The sequence below is a fragment of the Podarcis melisellensis genome (genome assembly GCF_964234715.1).
Source record: "Podarcis melisellensis genome assembly, chromosome: 10".
In the NCBI taxonomy this organism is placed as follows: Eukaryota; Metazoa; Chordata; class Lepidosauria; order Squamata; family Lacertidae; genus Podarcis; species Podarcis melisellensis.
In genome coordinates this window covers 2,395,999-2,417,405 of record NC_138542.1, presented here as the reverse complement: position 1 = coordinate 2,417,405, position 21,407 = coordinate 2,395,999, and the positions used below count along the sequence as shown (strand labels likewise).

Below are 21,407 nucleotides of genomic sequence, written 5' to 3'. Positions count from 1 at the left end.
GCTCAGGCCCCGCAGGGTCTTGATTTGGCCCATGAAGCCATTTTTCCTCCCAACGATGAACCTGCAAAAGAGCAATTGGTGACAGAACTTGAATTCAATGCCTTTTAAATTTGGAGGAAAATGCAAGCCCTGATGGGATTGGTTCCACGTTGCAGGGCATTGTAGAGCATCTTTGTCTGATCTACCTCTCATGGTTGTTTTGAGATTAAACCTCCATTCCCTGACCTGAGCACTTTGGAGGAAAAGTAGTATGCAAATGAATTATGGAACTAAATAATCAGGGCTGCAATGTGAACTGCTAGTTCCTTTTTCTCTTTGCTTACTTGCGTTATCTAGATGAGTGGGTGCCCCATAATAGCCATGCTGGCTGAGACTAGTGGGAGTTGTACTCCTAAACAGCTGGAAGGTACCAGGAGGAGATGGCTGCTCTGTGGACCTGGAAGTATTCGAAGGCTAGATCCGTCCTCGCCTGACAAACCCTTATCGCAGTACAGCCACAAAGACAATGAGGTAGCCACAGTGGGGTTGCCTTGTGCCTTCCCATTTAGGCAATGCAAGATCCCCTGGCCTCTTTCATGAACTCCTTTCTCACACAGGAGAAACCCCTCTTCTTGGGTCTGAGTCCGTGTGTGCCATTCAGTAACAGCTGTTAGGGTGAGTTACTCTGTTCTGTTTTCTCTGTCCAACCTTTTCTTTCTGCCATTGCCAGGGATTGAGAATCCTTTGCTATGACAGCGTTTGGAGCCGTGCAGACTTCAGCACATTAACAGCAGCTTGTGGTATTTTGCCAAGCCTGTGCCTTAAGCATCCACTGAAACTTTCTTTCTTTTTTTGTCCTGTTTTCCTAGATGACAGAGGGCCGCCGGTGTCAAGTGCACCTTCTTGATGACAGGAAGCTGGAACTCCTTGTGCAGGTAATAAATTGCATCTGCAGTTTTGAATTCTTGCCACAGCACTCAGTTTTTGCTCCATACAGCAGAAGAGGTTTTTAATTTAATTAATGGAATCTAAGTTAGTCGGCTTCCTTATGGGTTTTGATCCTCTCTCATTTGACAAGCTAAGCAGGATCAGGATGGATCAGGATATGGGCAGGAGACCTAGAAGGTAAATCCCAAGATTCAGCAGCCAGAGGGTGCCTCTCATGCTCCCCCACTCCCAAAAAGGGGGGATTCCTATGTTTCAATCACTTTCAGGTGACAAACTGAAATAGTGACTAACCTCACAGAACTCCTTTTTTTGTGTGCCTGGCAGCATCACCCCTCACGTCCTGACCTACTTCAGCTCCATCAGTTCCTCTGCAGCCCTTGCTGCTTGCTGTCTACTGGCAGACTAAGGCTTTAATGTCCTGAAGCTTCAGCGTTAAGAAGCTGCCATGCACTGCCTCTGAGAAGACGGGGCTTCTGTGGGTGAGTGACGTGACCTACATATATGTTGGCCTCACGTCACGTTGAATTTATAGCATAGATGTTGAGGCACAAGCGGTTTATGGCAATGATAGAATGTCAAGCCAGCTTGATGGTTTGCTTACTATATTTGCAGACATTTGTCCCCTGTACAAATTTTAAATTTTTTTTAAAAAAGCCTTTAAAACAATCAGTCAATGAAAAAGCATATTACAAAATGAAGCCATTTTAAAATATTAAGACAATGAGTTACACACGCATGCACACAAAACAATAAAAAAGGTTAACAGGCCAAAGGCTTGTGAGAATAAAAAGGATTTTGTTACATTTTTCTAAAACCATATATAGAAAGTCAGCATCTCAGGGAAAGGGGCTAGGTTAAAAGCTTTTCTGTGGCATGTCAGTTATCTACATGCAGATAATATTCTGGATTAGAGGAGCTGGATTCAGTCATGGGGAGAGGAATGGGCTATTCACTCCTATCTCTCCCACTCACCATCCTGATGGTGAGAGGCGCAAGCGGGGGCTGGCCAGCTCCTTCTCCTCCTGCTGCTGCTGCTGTGGATGGGCAGGAAGGTTGAAGCCGCCTCCTGCTGGTGGCAGGGCCCCGTGGGGGAGGCGGAGCTGCTGGCATTGAAGCAGCCATGTTCAGCTCTTGCCCGGCTCCTCCCAAGGCCCTGATGTCATGCACAGCGTTGCCCCCCGTCCTCGCAAGCTGGCACCTTTGCATCAGGGACAGGCTGGCGGGAGTGGTTATGCATTTGGGAATGTCTGGGGGAGGTGAATGAGTGAGTGGTTCTGAGGTGTTCAAAGGTGAGAGGTGTGAGAGAAGCCAGGAGCAGCCAACGTCTGTACTCTGGAGGATGCAGTGCGCTGCCCGTCAGCAGTTCAGAGGTGGAAGCATATTTTGTCATCCAGCCAGACCCCTTGACAGGATGCCAGACTCTGTCATAAACTTGGCAGCATCTAAGTGTAAGAGCTTTGCAGGCATTTATTACATTCAGCTTTCCCTCCCAGCCCATTTTGCTTTCAAAACAACCCTGTGAGCTGCTTTAGACTATGACACTCTGACAATGTTGAGGTTTGGTAATTGTTCATTTACAATTTTTATACGATACTCAATGCCAAAGATTGTGGGGGGATTATAGTAACAGCAAAACAGTAAAATACAACCACAAATAAAAAAATATAAGGCAGAGAATAAAATCAAGCCTTTGGCCCTCCATTTGTTACTGAACGTCAACACCCATCAGTTCTAGCAAGCATGGCCAGTGGCCAGGAGTGATGGAGTTGCAGTTCAGCAACATCGAAAAGGCCTGAATCGGGCCCTTTCACCAGTTGCCATGCATTCACCTCATGATTAAAAATGTGAGCTTTGAGGTGGAAACTGTAAAGGTATGAGCACTCTCCTCATGCTGAGGGGGGGGGGGGAGAGGAAGCATGATTCTAAAGTGGCAGCAGGAGGCATGTCAACAACAAATGATTACATCGCTGCGGGACTGTAAAATCCAACAGCCTTGAGTAAGTCTCTTCATGGCAGCATTAGGACCTTTACCCCCCTGCCCCATGGGTCCCACTGCCTCTGCGCAGCAGCTCATCAGGTCATGTTGTGTAGTGAATAATTTGTTTCTTTGGTCAAAGCAAATTACAGTTTATCACCCTGTCTAAACCTTCCATTCTTGGGCAAGGTGATTCAGTGGGTGGTCACTGAACAACTCTAGGCGTGTCTGGAGGATGCAAACCATTTGGATTCAGGCCCCATTATGAGACTAAAACCACCATGGTTGTGCTGGTCGGTGATCTCTGGTGGACTAGGGACAGAGGTGAAAGCTGTTTCCTGGTTCTGCTGAATCTCAGCAGCTTTTGATATCATCAGTGATATCAATGGTCAACCATGGCATCCTTCTGGACTGTTTAGAGGAGTTGGGAATTGGGGGCACTGTCATGCAGTACTTCCGCTCCTTCCTCCTGGGCCGTGTCCAGAAAGGAATGGTGGGAGGTGGGTGTTTGGAACCCTGGACACTCACTTGTGGGGTGCCTCAGGGCTCTGTCTTCTCCCTCATGCTTTTCAACATCTATATGAAGCTGCTGGGAGAGATCATCAGGCAATTGTTTTTAAGATGGTTCAAAATGATATGCTGGAGGCATGTTTGCTTTTGTACACAGGTTTCCTTTGCCCTCCTGTCAGGTCAAAGAGGTCTTGTCGGGCTCTGAAGCGCTATTTAGGGGGAAAAACACATCAAAAACTATTTGACCAAAGATAATGTTAGGATGAGCGTTCAGCCCATGATCAAGGATGCCTGCATTGTATTAGACCTAGTTCAGACACAACCAAGGGGTAGCTCACGAACCTCAACTGTCGCAGAATCTAACAACAACAACAACAACAACAACAGCAGCAACAACAATTTATTATTTATACCCCACCCATCTGCCTGGGTTTCCCCAGCCACTCTGGGTGGCTTCCAACAAAATATTAAAATACAATAGTCCGTCAAACATTAAAAGCTTCCCTAAACAGGGCTGCCTTCAGATGTCTTCTAAAAGTCTGGTAGTTGTTTTTCTCTTTGACATCTGGTGGGAGGGCGTTCCACAGGGCGGGTGCCACTACCAAGAAGACCCTCTGCCTTGTTCCCTGTAACTTGGCTTCTCGCAACGAGGGAACTGCCAGAAGGCCCTCGGGGCTGGACCTCAGTGTCGGGGCTGGACAGTGGAGGTGGAGATGCTCCTTCAGGTATATTGGACTGAGGCCATTTAGGGCTTTAAAGGTCAGCACCAACACTTTGAATTGTGCCCGGAAACTATGAAAAATTATGAAAAACTATGAAATCAAGAGAGATCTTGAGATATGGTCAAACCTAAAACTTTTTTATACGATACTCAATGCCAAAGATTGTGGGGGGATTATAGTAACAGCAAAACAGTAAAATACAACCACAAATAAAAAAATATAAGGCAGAGAATAAAATCAAGCCTTTGGCCCTCCATTTGTTACTGAACGTCAACACCCATCAGTTCTAGCAAGCATGGCCAGTGGCCAGGAGTGATGGAGTTGCAGTTCAGCAACATCGAAAAGGCCTGAATCGGGCCCTTTCACCAGTTGCCATGCATTCACCTCATGATTAAAAATGTGAGCTTTGAGGTGGAAACTGTAAAGGTATGAGCACTCTCCTCATGCTGAGGGGGGGGGGGGAGAGGAAGCATGATTCTAAAGTGGCAGCAGGAGGCATGTCAACAACAAATGATTACATCGCTGCGGGACTGTAAAATCCAACAGCCTTGAGTAAGTCTCTTCATGGCAGCATTAGGACCTTTACCCCCCTGCCCCATGGGTCCCACTGCCTCTGCGCAGCAGCTCATCAGGTCATGTTGTGTAGTGAATAATTTGTTTCTTTGGTCAAAGCAAATTACAGTTTATCACCCTGTCTAAACCTTCCATTCTTGGGCAAGGTGATTCAGTGGGTGGTCACTGAACAACTCTAGGCGTGTCTGGAGGATGCAAACCATTTGGATTCAGGCCCCATTATGAGACTAAAACCACCATGGTTGTGCTGGTCGGTGATCTCTGGTGGACTAGGGACAGAGGTGAAAGCTGTTTCCTGGTTCTGCTGAATCTCAGCAGCTTTTGATATCATCAGTGATATCAATGGTCAACCATGGCATCCTTCTGGACTGTTTAGAGGAGTTGGGAATTGGGGGCACTGTCATGCAGTACTTCCGCTCCTTCCTCCTGGGCCGTGTCCAGAAAGGAATGGTGGGAGGTGGGTGTTTGGAACCCTGGACACTCACTTGTGGGGTGCCTCAGGGCTCTGTCTTCTCCCTCATGCTTTTCAACATCTATATGAAGCTGCTGGGAGAGATCATCAGGCAATTGTTTTTAAGATGGTTCAAAATGATATGCTGGAGGCATGTTTGCTTTTGTACACAGGTTTCCTTTGCCCTCCTGTCAGGTCAAAGAGGTCTTGTCGGGCTCTGAAGCGCTATTTAGGGGGAAAAACACATCAAAAACTATTTGACCAAAGATAATGTTAGGATGAGCGTTCAGCCCATGATCAAGGATGCCTGCATTGTATTAGACCTAGTTCAGACACAACCAAGGGGTAGCTCACGAACCTCAACTGTCGCAGAATCTAACAACAACAACAACAACAACAACAGCAGCAACAACAATTTATTATTTATACCCCACCCATCTGCCTGGGTTTCCCCAGCCACTCTGGGTGGCTTCCAACAAAATATTAAAATACAATAGTCCGTCAAACATTAAAAGCTTCCCTAAACAGGGCTGCCTTCAGATGTCTTCTAAAAGTCTGGTAGTTGTTTTTCTCTTTGACATCTGGTGGGAGGGCGTTCCACAGGGCGGGTGCCACTACCAAGAAGACCCTCTGCCTTGTTCCCTGTAACTTGGCTTCTCGCAACGAGGGAACTGCCAGAAGGCCCTCGGGGCTGGACCTCAGTGTCGGGGCTGGACAGTGGAGGTGGAGATGCTCCTTCAGGTATATTGGACTGAGGCCATTTAGGGCTTTAAAGGTCAGCACCAACACTTTGAATTGTGCCCGGAAACAACCGGGGTTGTGCAACAGATTTTGAAAGCACAGAGCTCCCATTAGATTTGGATGTCACCCATTATGTTTCCCGACTTACATCTTTGTGTTATAGGCTTTGTGCTGTAGGCAGAGTTTCTGGCACATCTTACAAACAGTCCTGTTTTATTTCTTTGGCCAACAGTGTTTAGGAAGGGAGACTGTGCAGGAGGAAATAATAATAATAATAATAATAATAATAATAATAATAATAATAATAATAATTCTTTTTATTTGCAGAGCACAGAATATGAACATTACACATTTACCTTAGCAGTCATTTTAACACTGGTAAGATAGACCAGTATTCCATCTGCATGGCACAGATACTGCAACATGGGAACATGCATGCATCTAGTTCAGTATCTTCTGCACTGATTGGCAGCAGCTCTCCAGGATTTCGGACGGGGAACACTGGTAGCCCTGCCTGGAGATGCCAGGGATTGAGCCTGGAACCTCCTGCATGCAAAGCTGATTTGGTACCTTAGAGCTACAGCCGAGGGATAGTGAAAGGTTCTTATAAGATTAAACAGTAAAGTTGAACTGGGGGTTTATGATGCTCTTGTGCACTAGGCTGCTTTAGCTGCCACCAAGACTCTAAAGGGTTAATCAGAAGGTTTAGAAAATGGCTTTTTAAAGAAAACACTGCTCTGTGCAGCTAGAAACAGGAAATGAAACACAGGCACTTTAATTACTCTGGCATTTTTGGGGTGAGCAGGGTTGCATGTTAGTCTCATTCTAGCAAAAGAGGAAGAAGATGAATAGGAGCCTTTTGAAAGTGATTTGAATCACAGGAAACGCATTTCAGGACCGCTTTGTGTTGTACAGATGGCTCAGCAAGGTTATTTCAAAACCAAAAGAGGCAGCAGAAAATAATCTGAAGAGTTTTTTTAAAAAAGAAAGAAAAATTAAGGAGGCATTTTTTATGTTCACAATCTTTATGTCAATACTGTACTTTATAGGCTAGTTTGACTGAAGAGCAGGGTTTTTTTAACTATTATTATTTTTAATATTTTTTATTAGATTTTCCACAATGATAACACAAACCACAAAGCAAAATGATACACAAAAACAGAAAAATAAAAAGAAAAAAGGGAACAACAAACAGATAAACAATAACAACAAACTTAATTCTTCACAAATCCAACCTTTTAAACATCTTGGTTGACTTCCTCAAATCCCTCCCTTCTGAGTTTCCTTGTAATTAAAAGTAACAGCTTTCCAATATCATTATTAAACTAAAACAATTTCCAATTATAGTCCATCTTATTCACTTTTCTTAATATTCTAAATCCCATTTATTTAATTATAACTAATCCTAGGCCTATTTGTTTCTAATTTTTTATCTTACAATATTTATTCAAATAGTCCTTAAATTTCCTCCAGTCCTCTTGAAACTTCTCATCTTTCTGGTTGCAGATTCTGCCTGTCAGGTCAGCTAGCTCCGAAAAGTCCATCATCTTCATCTGCCCATCTTCCACTGTTGGTAGTTCTTGTGTTTTCCAATTTTTTGCAAGTAATATTCGGGCAGCCGTTGTGGCATACAAAAATAATTTAACATCTTTCTTGGGCAATTCCGAACCTGTTATTCCAAGAAGAAAGGCCTCTGGTTTCTTAATAAATGTATATTTCAACAATTTTTTCAATTCATTATAAATCTTCTCCCAGAAGTCTTTCACGTTGGGACATGTCCACCGCATATGGAAAAAAGTACCTTCTTTTTCTTTACAATTCCAACAAAGGTTATCACTATTGTGATAAATCTTTGCTAGTTTTACAGGGGTCAAGTAGCATCTATACATCATCTTCATAATATCTTTCTTTAACATCGTACATGCAGTAAACTTAACCCCTTTCCTCCATAGCCTCTCCCAATCCTCCATCATTATGTTATGTCCCACATCTCTTGCCCAATCAATCATAACCAATTTAACTTGTTCATCCTTTGTATGCCACTCCAACAACAAATTATACATTTTAGACATATTCTTATCATTAGTATCTAACAACTCCGTTTCCAATTTTTTTTTTCTGTTGCAAAACTATTTCTCTTATCCATCTTATATAATTCATTAATTTGATAATATTGCAACCAATTCATTCTATCTTTAATTTGTTCAAATGGTTTTAATTTAAAACCTTTCTGATCCTCTAACAACAAATCTGAGTACCTCAACCATTTGTTTTCCATATTTAATTTTTTGGGGGCCTGTGCTTCCATTGGCAAAATCCATTTTGGTGTTTTTCTTACTAAGAGATCTTTATATCTAGTCCATACACTGTATAACACCTTTCTAATTACATGATTCTTAAAACCACTGTGGGCCTTTATCTTGTCATAGCATAGATATGCATGCCAAATCGATTATCCAGTCCCTCCAAATCTAACACATCATCATTCTCTAATTGAATCCAATCCTTGATCCAGCAGAAGGCAGCAGCTTCAAAGTATATCTTCAGGTCTGGTAGGGAAAAACCCCCTCTTTCTTTTATATCTGTAAGTAATTTATATTTAATTCTAGGGTTTTTCCCCTGCCAGATAAATTTGGACAATGCCTTCTGCCATTCTTTAAAACATTTAACATTTTCAATGATTGGTAGAGCTTGAAATAAAAACAACATCTTCAGCAATGCATTCATCTTAACCACCGATATTCGGCCCATCAATGAAAGTTTTAGGTTTGACCATATCTCAAGATCTCTCTTGATTTCATAGTTTTTCATAATTTTTCATAGTTATCTTTATAGAGATTCAAATTCTTTACCAATAAATTCACACCCAAATATTTAACTTTTTTTCACAGAAACAAGGCCTGTCCTTTCAAAAAGGGTTTTTCTTTCCTCATTATCTACCGTATTTTTCGCACCATAGGGCGCACCGGACCATAGGGCGCACCCATTTTTTTGGGGGGAAATAAAGGGGAAAAAATTATTTTCCCCCCCCCCCCAGGCGCGGGGCTGGGGCGGGGGAAGCTCGAGCTTCCCCCGACCCCAGCCCGCAAACAGGCAGCTCTCTGCAAGCCGTGGGAGCATTCCCGCTGCTTGTGGAGAGGTCCGCGAAGCCTGGGCGCGCTGAGCTCAGCGCGCGCAGGCTTCGGCATGCTGGCAACTCCCCACAAGGAGCCGGAGCGCTCCGGCTCCTTGCAGAGAGGTCCGCGAAGCCTGGGCGCGCTGAGCTCAGCGCGCGCAGGCTTTGGCATGCTGGCAATTCCCCGCAAGGAGCCGGAGCGCTCCAGCTCCTTGCGGAGAGGTCCGCGAAGCCTGGGCGCGCTGAGCTCAGCGCGCGCAGGCTTCGGCATGCTGGCAACTCCCCGCAAGGAGCCGGAGCGCTCCGGCTCCTTGCGGAGAGGTCCGCGAAGCCTGGGCGCGCTGAGCTCAGCGCGCGCAGGCTTCGGCATGCTGGCAATTCCCCGCAAGGAGCCGGAGCGCTCCGGCTCCTTGCGGAGAGGTCCGCGAAGCCTGGGCGCGCTGAGCTCAGCGCGCGCAGGCTTCGGCATGCTGGCAATTCCCCGCAAGGAGCCGGAGCGCTCCGGCTCCTTGCGGAGAGGTCCGCGAAGCCTGGGCGCGCTGAGCTCAGCGCGCGCAGGCTTCGGCATGCTGGCAACTCCCCGCAAGGAGCCGGAGCGCTCCGGCTCCTTGCGGAGAGGTCCGCGAAGCCTGGGCGCGCTGAGCTCAGCGCGCGCAGGCTTCGGCATGCTGGCAACTCCCCGCAAGGAGCCGGAGCGCTCCGGCTCCTTGCGAAGAGGTCCGCGAAGCCTGGAGAGCGTGAGGGGTCGGTGCGCACCGACCCCTCTCACTCTCCAGGCTTCAGCGAAAGCCTGCATTCGCACCATAGGACGCACACACATTTCCCCTTCATTTTTGGAGGGGAAAAAGTGCGTCCTATGGTGCGAAAAATACGGTAATTTTTTTTCTAAAACTTTGGTTTTGCTCTTGTTTAATTTAAATTCTGCTACCTGCCCAAACTCTTGAATCAGCTCCAGTGCTTTTACTGCACTGGTTTCTGGATCTTGTAAAGTTAAAACCAAGTCATCATCAAAGGCTTTTACCGTATTTTTCGCTCTATAGGACGCACCTTTTCCCCTTCAAAAATGAAGGGGAAATGTGTGTGCGTCCTATGGAGCAAAGACACCATAGCCCCACGACCATCTCCCGGCTGGAGAGGTGACGCGCGGCTCTGGCAGGAGCCTCCATAGCCGCGCGTCACCTCTTTAGCCTGGAGAGCGTGCTGGGGGCTAAAGAAGCCATAGCCCCGTGATCCTCTCCCAGCTGGAGAAGTGACGCGTGCAGCCTTTCCGCTGCTCCCAGACCTGCTCTTTGGGGCTGGTGGTGGGCTTCCCCCCGCCAGCCCCAAAGAGCAGGTCGAAAGGAACCTGAAGCCTGGAGAGCGAGAGGGGTCGGTGCGCACTGACCCCTCTAGCTCTCCAGGCTTCCAAGGTAGCCGCCTGAACGCACCTTAAACGGCACCTTGTTTTAGAGCGGGAAAACAAGAGGGGGAAAATTCTCCCACTCTCTGCGCAGCGCTTCTTGCCGCTTCGCTGAAGGGGCGCTGGGCAGAGAGCGGAAGAATTTTTCCCCCTTGTTCTTCCCCCTCTAAAAACAAGGTGCGTCCTCTAAAACAAGGTGCGTCCTATTGTCCGGTGCGTCCTACGGTAATTTATATTGCTTGGATCCTACTACAATGCCTTTAACCTCCTCCTCTTTCCTCAACATGTTTAGCAAAACCTCCAGAACAGAAATAAATAGCAGAGGGGGAAACGGGCACCCTTGCCTGGTTCCTCCCTCAATTCTGATTTCCTCTGAGACCACATTATTAACTATGATTTTTGCTTATTGCTCAAAATAGATCGCATTAACACCATTTAAAAATTCCTGGCCAACCTCAATTCTTTCTAGGTTTTTCATCATAAATAACCAAGAAACATTATCAAAGGCCTTTTCAGCATCAATAAACATTAACATTGCTTTGCAATTTCTTTTCGCTTCCAACCTTTCTAATATATCAATTATATTTCTAATGTTATCTTTCATATGCCTCCCAGGCAGAAATCCTGCCTGGTCCTTCTGTATATAATCTGATAGAACCTTTTTTAATCTATTGGCCAAAATATCTGCAAAGATTTTATAGTCCACATTAAGTAATGAGATTGGTCTATAGTTTTTTACATCAGATCTATCTTGATCTGTTTTTGGGATCAGAGTAATAAATGCATCTTTCCAGGTTTCGGGAGCTTTGTCCCCTCTTAGAATCTTATTGCACACATCGGCCAACAGTTGAATTAACCAATCTTTCAATATTTTATAGTATTTTGCAGAAAGACCATCTGGTCCCGGGGCTTTGCCTAACTGCATCTTATTTATTGCCATCTCAGCCTCCTGTCTTGTAATCATGCCATTTAGTAGGAACCTTTTATCCTCGGGAATTTTCTGCATTTCGTTTGCCTCAAGAAATTGCTCAATTTTATCCTTATCTTCTTTACCTTTTTTATAGAGCTGTTTAAAGTATTTCTGAAAACATTTTCTTATATCTGCAGGGTTTTCCATAGATTTTCCATCAGATACAATATTTGTAATAGTGCTTTGCTTCTGTCTCTTTTTTAATTGCCAAGCCAACAATTTCCCACATTTATTTGCAGATTCAAAATTTCTTTGTTTCATCATTTTAATTTTCCATTCTATTTCCTGGTTAATAATTTGAGAAAATTGGATCTGCAATGCTTTAATTTCTTTTGGAATCTGTTGACTCTTTGGCATTGATCTTAAACTCTTCTCTGTGTCTTTTATTTGAGACAGAATTTTCTCTTTTTTCTCATTCTGTATTGAAGAGCAGGTTTGGATGATGACACACCAGAATTGATAGTGTGTCCCAAAGTCAGGCCCAAAGTCTCTCAGAACAACTTAAATACAACAAATTAAAATGGGGGTGGGCAGCATCAGGGCCAGTGACCAAATGCGACCCCAAGGCCAGTTTTCCCTTTTGCAAATTTCCTTTTATTCACGATCAGCTGCCTGCAGTTTTCTGACCGTGCTGGATTATGAATTTATCTGAACTCATCTGAGCTTGCCCTTGGAAAGTCTTCTTCCAAAACCATGTGTCGCCTTGACACCAGAGCTCAGGCATTGGAAAGAGAAATCATGACTATTAGTGCACTTAGAAATTTATATGGAAGAACTATCCAAAAACTGGAAGGTGTTTATAGACCTGGGAGCAGAATAAAGAAGTGTGAAAAATGTATCTTTTCAAATTGACTGAGGTCCAAATAATGAATGAAATTTTTAGCATCTAGCAAAACCAAACTTCCTCATGTCACCCTAATTTGTGAAATAAATGGAAAATGTGAAATGGGAAGGGAAAAATCAAACTGATATATTTATTACTCCCCCCTTTATATTTTTGCATATGTTGATAACTGTTCATCATGTTACTTGATTCCTCGAACATCTCTATAGCATATACTACTGAGGGCCAAACTACATGTTCAATTAATTAATTAAATTTGGTGCTGTTTTTTAAATAGCAACCACAGGGGCCCTGAATAGGATTGGGGCTGCAGCATACACAGAGGAGTTGTAAAAACAAGTCCATGCCTTTCCCAGCTACCATTTGCTTTAATAATTGCCAAAGGACAATGCTTTAAAAACAACAACAACAGCGAATGGGATTGGAGATTTATTGATGACATTACGGAGAACCCGCCCAATCAGCACAGTTTACAACCAAATTCTGTTTCAAATGTGCAGGGCCATTAATTTTTTTCAGAGTTTGACCCAAGGGTGCTGTATGTTTGAGTGGAATTCCACCTCCCAAGTACTAAAGTCACAAGTGACATTTGAGCTGAATGTGGAGGGAGCCCTTCCCGGGGGGGGGGGGGGTTGCTGCCCTAAAAATATTGTATTTGCCTTTAGCCTTATTCTGCACATTTGTTCTTTTTGCTTGGTGACCTTTTTGTGCAGTGACTAGGTGTTTTTTCCCCCTTTCATTCATTTTCTTTCTTGAAAAGCAGCAAACTGTTTCTTTTTGGGATCTCCACCCCTGCCTTTCGTATTCTTTTTGTTCCTGCTGGATTCACATTTTGTTTGCAACAGTGTGTTTTTAAGGAAAATGTGTTCTCTTAATCATTTCCAGACAGTGAATTTATTCAAATCATTCCCCTGCTTTGGACCCATTTTTGCATTAGGTTTTGTTTTTGTTTTTTTGCATTGTTTCTGTGTTTCCATTCACATTGGGCCTTTGCGCACGAAAGGCTTGTCTAGCAACCAAGTTTTTCTTCTCTTTATCTTCATGGTATTGCATAAGTGGTTTTCCATTTCTTTTCAAGTCAGCTTTATAAAACCTTTATAAACATGCACGTCCCCTCCAACATTTCTCTGATGAAAACAGGGACATTCTATTCAACAACAACAATTTTATTATTTATAACCTGCCCATTGTACTGGGTTGCCCCAGCCACTCAAGGTGGCTCCCAACATATATAAAAACATAATAAAACATTAAACATTTGAAAACTTCCCAGCCTGACCTCTCTCTCCTCCTGCCCCTGTTCTCTCGCTCTGCAGCTTCTCCTGCCAGAGACTCTTGTCTCCTGGCTGCACAGGCCCCCCCAGTTCACTGATCCCTTCTTCCAAGTCAGTCTCCAACCTCCTTCTCCCAGTGCCCACTCATCTGCATTGAGCCACCGCTCCTCAGTGTCCAGTCAGTCTCTGACACCTGTCTCTCAAGTTGTAGGAAATTTGGGGGAGGGAGCAGCATTAGTGCTCCCCAAAAGCAAACATCCCCTGGGAGCCTCTTAGGCAAGCACCATAACCTCAGGCTTACATCTCTCAGCTCAGCACGTGGGTCAATGCTGTAGGGCAGTGATCACCAGCTGACCAAAGTGCCCTCTCGGGAAGCATCTTCAGGCACGAGAAGAGTGCCATCTCCACACTTGATTGCTGTAAATAAATGAATATTGCTAAAATGGGAAGTGGCTGATAAAGATCATCAAATAGGGGGCATTTCTTTTTGAATGGCAAAACAGTTATATTCAACCAAGCAAAAATGACTGAGTAATGCGTAAAAGTAGAAGCATAGAGTCACCCTGAGCTGGCTGTAACATATTTTGGGGTGGAGAATATGGCGGAGAATGCTGTGCCTAGTGACAAACCAGGGAAAGAATCTTTGTGCGCACAAAGGTCATTTCAGTCAGATAGCTCCAGGGAAATGAATGCCACAGCTAAGAAATGCAATGTTGAAAACTAATGAAACCCAGCAGGGCTAACCTGATTCATCCAGATTCCCTTGCTTAAAGTGCCGGTGGGAAAAGAACTTAAGAAGAAGAAAGGAGGGGAGGAAGTAGCATCCCAGAGGAATGTGCCAGCTGCTCTATCGTTGACCTTGCGCCAGGGAAAATGTGCAGTAAAGAGAACTTTTTGATATTTCAGACAAGTAGAAATATTAACTAGAAGTAGAATATGTATTAGTTTATTTTAGTTTTACACTGCATCTCTTAAATATCCAGCCCATTCACTATTTGCAGTTCTCCTTGATCTCTCTAAGCATTTTCTGCCTGTCTGGTAGTGGTCATTGTTTCTCTAAGAAGGCCACACATCTCTGTAAGTCCACCTGCCTTCGCTGCCTGAATCATTTGGCCAGCATGGCCATTCAAATGGTGTGCATTAACTGTGTCATGGGATCGATTATGTGAGGGCAGATCTTACCTGGGGGCCCCTATGTATTATTTGAATTGGCAGCCTTTGATCTTGGAGAGAATCCTCTACGTCTCAAAGGCAGTGATAGTCACCTATGTGTTTCTTAAAGCAGGGGTGAGTAGAAGGTAGATTGGGATGTACTGGTAGATATCTAGGTGGCTTGCAGTAGATTGGTAAGGATTTCTGACTCCTAATTATTTATGAATGGCAGTAACAAAATGACTCCCCGCTGCCCTAAACTATATTGCCAAAATGTCAAAAGCTTGGAGTAGTGAGGAGTGGATCTTTGTGTAGAAGGACTGTGAGCTTTGTTCAGTTCTGGTACTCAAAACAAACTGCTGGGCTTGGAATTCTTTAATTCTAAGTGTGTGTCTTTTGCAGCAGACTCCAGTTACTGGATCTCAAGGTTAAGGAGAAGTGACATCTGGGGAACTCAGATCTCAGGCCTGTTCGCATGCTTGACAGCTGGCACACTGTGCGTTAGAGCAGCAGTTGCAGTGGTTCTCAAAGGTGCACCACCTGGTGTGTCAGGAGAGGGTGGCAAGTGTGGTGGGAAGATTCAAAGACAAACATTTATTCATTTCTGTGCAGTATAGTAGAGTATCAGCATAACTTTTGGGGGGATATATAGCAGAAAAGAGTATCCATGCCTCTCTTCAAGAGCACTGGCTATTCTTCTACAGTTCTCCATGCCATATTGTTGTGAACAGGGATTTTCAACTCTAACAAATATAAAAGATCAGAAAAGAGAAAGGTTTATTTGTGTTGAGGAGATGAGAGTTTGTTTGCCTTAAATTAGACCTAATATAAATGAAATTACCTGGCAAAAGCAAACTCATACCTCTCATTGAGTTTGTATACATAGTTATGATACATTGGTAAAAGGCTGATTTTTTGTTTGATGTTTTTGTTTGATGTTTTGGGAAAGATTTATGGTCTTATGCAGCTGCATTATACGTTTCAGATGGGTGGGGTATAAATTATTATTATTATTATTATTATTATTATTATTATTATTATTATTATTATTTCTGGATGTCCCATGATAATATTATAAAGTGGATTATGTTCTATGTTATAACTCAAGCACTGCTAGGAGTTGTTTCTTTTTGTTTTCCCATGTATTTCTTACCAATAAAAAATTCAGTGTGGCGCAAGCAAATTTTTATTTTGAAGCTGTGGCCCAGAGAAAAAAGTTTGAGAACCACTCCATTAGAGAAAGATGCAAAGACCCCAGCTCTTTACATGCCTGAAAATGAAGTTTCAAGGATGAATGCAGCCAATATCAGAACCCAGATGCCCATCCGACAGCCTGCCTTTATGGCCTCAGAGCTGTTGCCACCATTCACAAGTCGTGCTTTTAATTATTTTTTCATGTACATGTACTTCTTGGTTAAGCTGTATCAGGCAGAATATAATAAGCCACAAACAAAGACTATGAGAGAACAATGTAGCCCCACACACCTACCTGGTACTCCAAGAGATAAATTGCAATCCAAGTGCCCCAAGGAAATGAACCTGGAGAGCTGCCACAGGTTGAGGCCAGATGCCCAGTCTGCCCATGGCAAACACACTTCCTCCGTAGAGTGTTGAGGTTTCATCTGCTATTTACTGTGTAGTCTTTCTCTCAGTAAAAACAATATCTGAATTTATATCTGAATTTAGTGATAATCAGACCTAGTTACACTTAACTCCCCAATTCATGTTTTCACCGTGTTGGATCTTTTGTAATTCCATTTAAAAAAAGACAGCTGAGTTGAGAAGTGAAACACGGCAAATTGACTTGAAATGAAAATGGAAATAGGATTTCAATATATACACTGTAGGTCTGCTATTACCAAGTGCTTTAAACAGATGTAAAGCCATACATTATAGTGGAAGTGCAGCTCTACAGAAAGACAAATGAAATTGGCATTAAGCAGCACGAGAGGTGAGTTTGCAGGCTGAGATACAAAACTTCTGTTCATAATGTGAAATAGTCACTCTTACTAGAAGAATTCCTATTTTGGGTGAAAATAGCAAGGTTGTCTGACAGGAACCTAATTAAAATGCTTGTAAAGTAAATAAACGACTATTCTGGATGCAACCCTCATCCATTCACACAAATATATAGCTTTGCTTTTAAGCAGATACATGGTTGGCAGAGGTGTGGCGGGGGGGCAGTCGTCCTGGCTCCATTTTCTGGAGGGGTGCAACCAGGTGCTCCCACAACAGGCTCTGGTGTGCAAGGAAGCCACCGAGGCAGCTCCCTTGCGCCCAGACGCAGCCCCACTACCGCTCTGCTACCGGGTCACATCTGACTCAGGGCAGAGTTGAGAGTCGGCGGCAGAGAGCTGCCCCCCCCCCTTGGCTGGGATGCCCTGCGCTCTGCTCTGCTGCAGTGGAGAGAGGCTGCCAGCCGTGGCTCCTCCCTCTCCGGGTCAAGCAGAGAGAGGCCGTGGTGCGCAGTGTGCCCAGCCGCAGCACCTCTGCCCCCGCAGGTGGAGGGAGGCTGCAGTGCACAAGGAAGTTGACCCTCCATTTCTACTAATATTTTATAAATTTCACTGGTTTCCCATTTTGTAGTTTCTTTTTTATCTCCTTTTATAATTTTTTTCTCAAATTTCAATTTTTTCAAATTTTGTATATTCTTTGCATTTCTTGTTTTCCTTTAAACACTTAAATTACATCATCATGGCTGGATTGGACTCAATACACTTTATTGGACACAATCCAATTGTTTTAAATTTGCTGTAAGCAATAGAACCAAAATAGTACAACTATTTTGCCAGAGAATTTGAGAAGTTCACAGACTCTACGAATATTTGCACCTTTAAGATAAAGACCATGCAGTTGTCAACTACTTTGTTCTACTGGTTGGTAAACTGAAGCATGTGTTCAATTCTCTTCCACTGAAAAAAAGAAGTCACACTGATGTCGAAAACTGAATTTAAGACTGGAAAAATGAGAAACTGATAGAAACCAAAATTGACTGATTCATCCTTCCTTAGTTTTCTGTCTGAGCTTTTGTGCTCATTCTTGGAAGGAATATCTGCTCCTAAGGGGGACTTAGGAAGTTCTGGTGCCTGAATGCGTTTCTCTCTCCTCCATTCTCCAGCTTTTGTCTTCTCCGTGTCCTTCTCTGTCCTCCAGGGACATATTCATTTTGTTCTCTGTAGAGACTTGTAATTTCACTGTCTGGAAAGCAAAGCATTATTATGGAGATACAGGAGGATTCCCACCCACCCAACCCCCACCAACCTCTGGAAGAAATGCTGGGCAAAATCCTCCCTGTAGCATTCGCTCTGCTTGCTGTGATATGACATGTCAGGATGCTTTTATGGTTAGCTGGTCCTAATTGCTTGGACAGAGAAGCTGACTGTTGGCTCAGAATTGGGTCATATTTAAAAATAAGTACAACTTGCATTACCTCATCATGAGGAACAGGACATGTGGTCACTTGTAACTTCTTTTCCCTCTCTTCTTCTGCACAAAGAGCCTCTCAGATAAGCAGGGAACAAACAGATTATCTAATCTGTCTCTACCCATCCAATGTCATGTCATCCATCCATCATTCATGCCTTGGGCACCATCATAACATCATTAGGCTGTTGAGCAGACCACTGTTTCTATAGTAAAACAAAAACAACTTTTCCCTTAGAGTGACCATAGCACTAGTCTTGACCAGCATCATTACTTAGGGAAATGTACAGATATAATAGAAGGAATGGGAGGCTTGGGAGAGAGCGAGAGAGCACTACATTTGCCAAATCCTTTGCCTAGTCCTAGACAAGTCAAGGTAGTGCTAGAATAGACTAGATTCTGGTATCATCAATCTTTCTTCCTCTCTTTCATGCAGGCATACAGGAAACTTTTAAAAATATTTTATGTTAATGGTTTAAAAAAAGTCTATATGGCAGAAGCCCAAAATTATAATAATTCAGGCCCATGTTCCATTAATGTCAGAACTTTCTCCTAAGATGTTACAAAAGCTCAATCTTTGAAATTTGAAACCGCTGTTGTTCAGCAGCAAAATAATAGCTGTTGTTGGGAATTTTCTTTAAGTCAATATTTTTTCATTCATGTCATAAATATATTAGTACCTCTGACAAAATCTAATTGTTAGTTCAACAGTCTCAACTTACGTAATGAAACAATTTGCAGAATATTTTTTCAGGGATGGAGGACTGCCTCCCTTTGTGCTGGAAGTGGTTCTTGGGCTCTGCCATCTGACCTACAATGGCTCTTTCTTGCCTCTCCGCCTTCCCCACATCAATGAATCTTGAAAAAAGCCTGCAGGAGACTTTTTTCAAGCATAATTGTGGTAAGGGAGTCATTTTCAGGTTGGTGAGATGTGTGTCCCCCACCAATCACCCCCTGGGACATCGCAATTAGACTCCAATAGAAGGCTGTTTTTTAAAGCTAAACTAAGTTGGAGTGGGTGGTAGGTAGGAGAAGCCTGTAGTTTGCTTCATTTATTGAAGATTTTGCTAAATGAATTACGTATGAAATGAGATTGGTAGATTCATTTTCTGTTTCTATTAGAAATGTGTAATTTTTGTTGTTGAACTTGAAAGTGACTCATAATAGCCAAGCATGTTAATTCCATGGCATTGTTGCAAGAAATATGAGCAGAATAAACCAAATTATATCCCCTTTATTTCAGTGGAAGAGAATTGAACACATGCTTCAGTTTACCAACCAGTAGAACTTAAATTACATCATCATGGCTGGATTGGACTCAATACATTTTATTAGACACAATCCAATTGTTTTAAATTTGCTGTAAGCAATAGAACCAAAAGAGTACAACTATTTTGCCAGATAATTTGAGAAGTTCACAAACTCTATGAATATTTGCACCTTTAAGATAAAGACCATGCAGTTGTCAACTACTTTGCTTGGCTCGAATCTGCATTGTAGTTACAATGCATTTTAAACCAATGTGCTGATAAACTGCCCAATGTTCCCTGGGTGTTACATGCTTAGGGCTGCAATAGCAAGCCCTGTCCAGCCCAGGAGATGTGCTGTTAATCTCATGCGCCTGTCAGCCCAACATCTTTCCGATATCTTACTCCTTCAGTGCCGTGCTCTGAGGGCTGTTTCAAAGTGGCATTGATGCCTGCCTGTCAGGCTTAATTCCACCCAGTTTTCTTCTTATTGGTGCCCTCAAATCCTGTTGCATTTTCTGTCTCTTTTGTGGTGTCTGTGAGAGAGAGGCGGGGGGGGCAATATAATTTATGTTTATTTTCTTAAACAAAATTTCAACTCATCTATTTTTTCATTCCAATTTAGACTTTGGGGTATTTGAAGCATCTCATCTTGTTTACTTTCCCCTGCCTGTTGGATCTTTATTAAGGAGGAATGTTATTTCCTTGTGTCCGTTCACTCCTCAGTCATGAGGAAAAGCTAAGCCATCACATGGGAATAGATTGCAAGAATTAGGGTCGTGGGACAGCCAGAGGGATGAGAGAGGGAGGGAGGGAGGGAGGAATGGCTTGCAAGTGAGAACAGGGTATTCATGGTTTCCAAGAAGAATGTTCTCCTGTGATGTTTAGAAGAACCATCTAGCTGCCTTTGGGGCTAATTTATGTTCCTTCCTTTCAATAGCCATTTTGCTAATGCATGCCATATGTTAATACCTTTCGGCCTTTTGATTTGTGAAGCTGTTGCTATTCCCTTTTCCTCCTGTAACCTAGAAATTTTGGCACAGCCGAGACAGATTTATGCATCCCTCTTAAAATAAATCTCAGAACCAACCTTTCTGGTCGTGACAAAGTGTTCCAGGCCTCAGCAGGGCTGCAGCCCATATTCCCAAATTGTGAACGTGTTTCACAAAGAATGGTCATGTTTCAACCTCCCTGGCTGGTCGAAAAACATGTAGCATAGGGAGTGTGGAGACAGTTTGGAGAAATTCCATCAGTTCACGGCATAGAGAGCTATCTGAGGTTGGAGACAATGCTTTTTCAGGGAATCAAAGGTAGTGTGGCATAGCCATTCATGGAAGCTGCCCCCTAGTTTTTCATCAAGAAACACAAGCAACTGACTTTAGATGTATACATTGCCCAAGAATCTTTACATTCATAGTTCCTACAAGTGTAATGCATATTCCAATGATCTTGCCAAAGTTAAGGGATTTTTAGGCCTGTTGACTTTAGTGGAACAGTTAAGCAGACAATTAATTAATTAATTAATTAATTCACTTCATCATTATGAATTCATCATCCTCATTCCCTTCTGAATGTCATATTTTCAGTGACAGATAGGTAGCCGTGTTGGTCTGCCATAGTCAAAACAAAAAAAAATCCTTCCAGTAGCACCTTAAAGACCAACTAAGTTAGTTCTTGGTACAGTGGTGCCTCGCAAGACGAAATTAATTCGTTCCGCGAGTTTTTTCGTCTAGCGAATTTTTCGTCTTGCGAAGCACGGTTTCCCATAGGAATGCATTGAAAATCAATTAATGCGTTCCTATGGTCAAAAAAAGTCCAAACAAAGCCAAATTTGGTACAACAAGAGTTTATTAACTGCTCTTTAAAGTCACACATACTGTAAAGAGCAGTTCAAAAATTGAAGGAAAAATAAATTAAGTTTCTAAACATGACAGAAAAACATTTAAAAATCAACAAAGTGTACAGTACATTTTCTAAGACTCTGGGGGACCACTCGAAGAAGGCTCCTCTTCCACTCTTTGCTTCTTGCTCAAGAACCTGTCCATAGTCTGCTGCTTCATCCGCCTTTTCAGCACCTCCCTGAA

General features: G+C 43.2%; 1 protein-coding gene across 8 annotated transcripts in view; it reads left to right on the top strand.

Moving 5' to 3' along the window:
- Positions 1–21,407, top strand: part of FRMD4A (FERM domain containing 4A) — a gene marked incomplete at its 5' end in the record, with an annotated part of 413,106 nt that overhangs the window by 245,194 nt on the left and 146,505 nt on the right. For all 8 annotated transcript variants that reach the window (XM_081927637.1, XM_081927636.1, XM_081927641.1 and 5 more), the window contains one exon: positions 849–914. In XM_081927637.1, the coding sequence (XP_081783763.1) occupies positions 849–914 (66 nt within the window). The remainder of the gene's footprint in view (positions 1–848; positions 915–21,407) is intronic.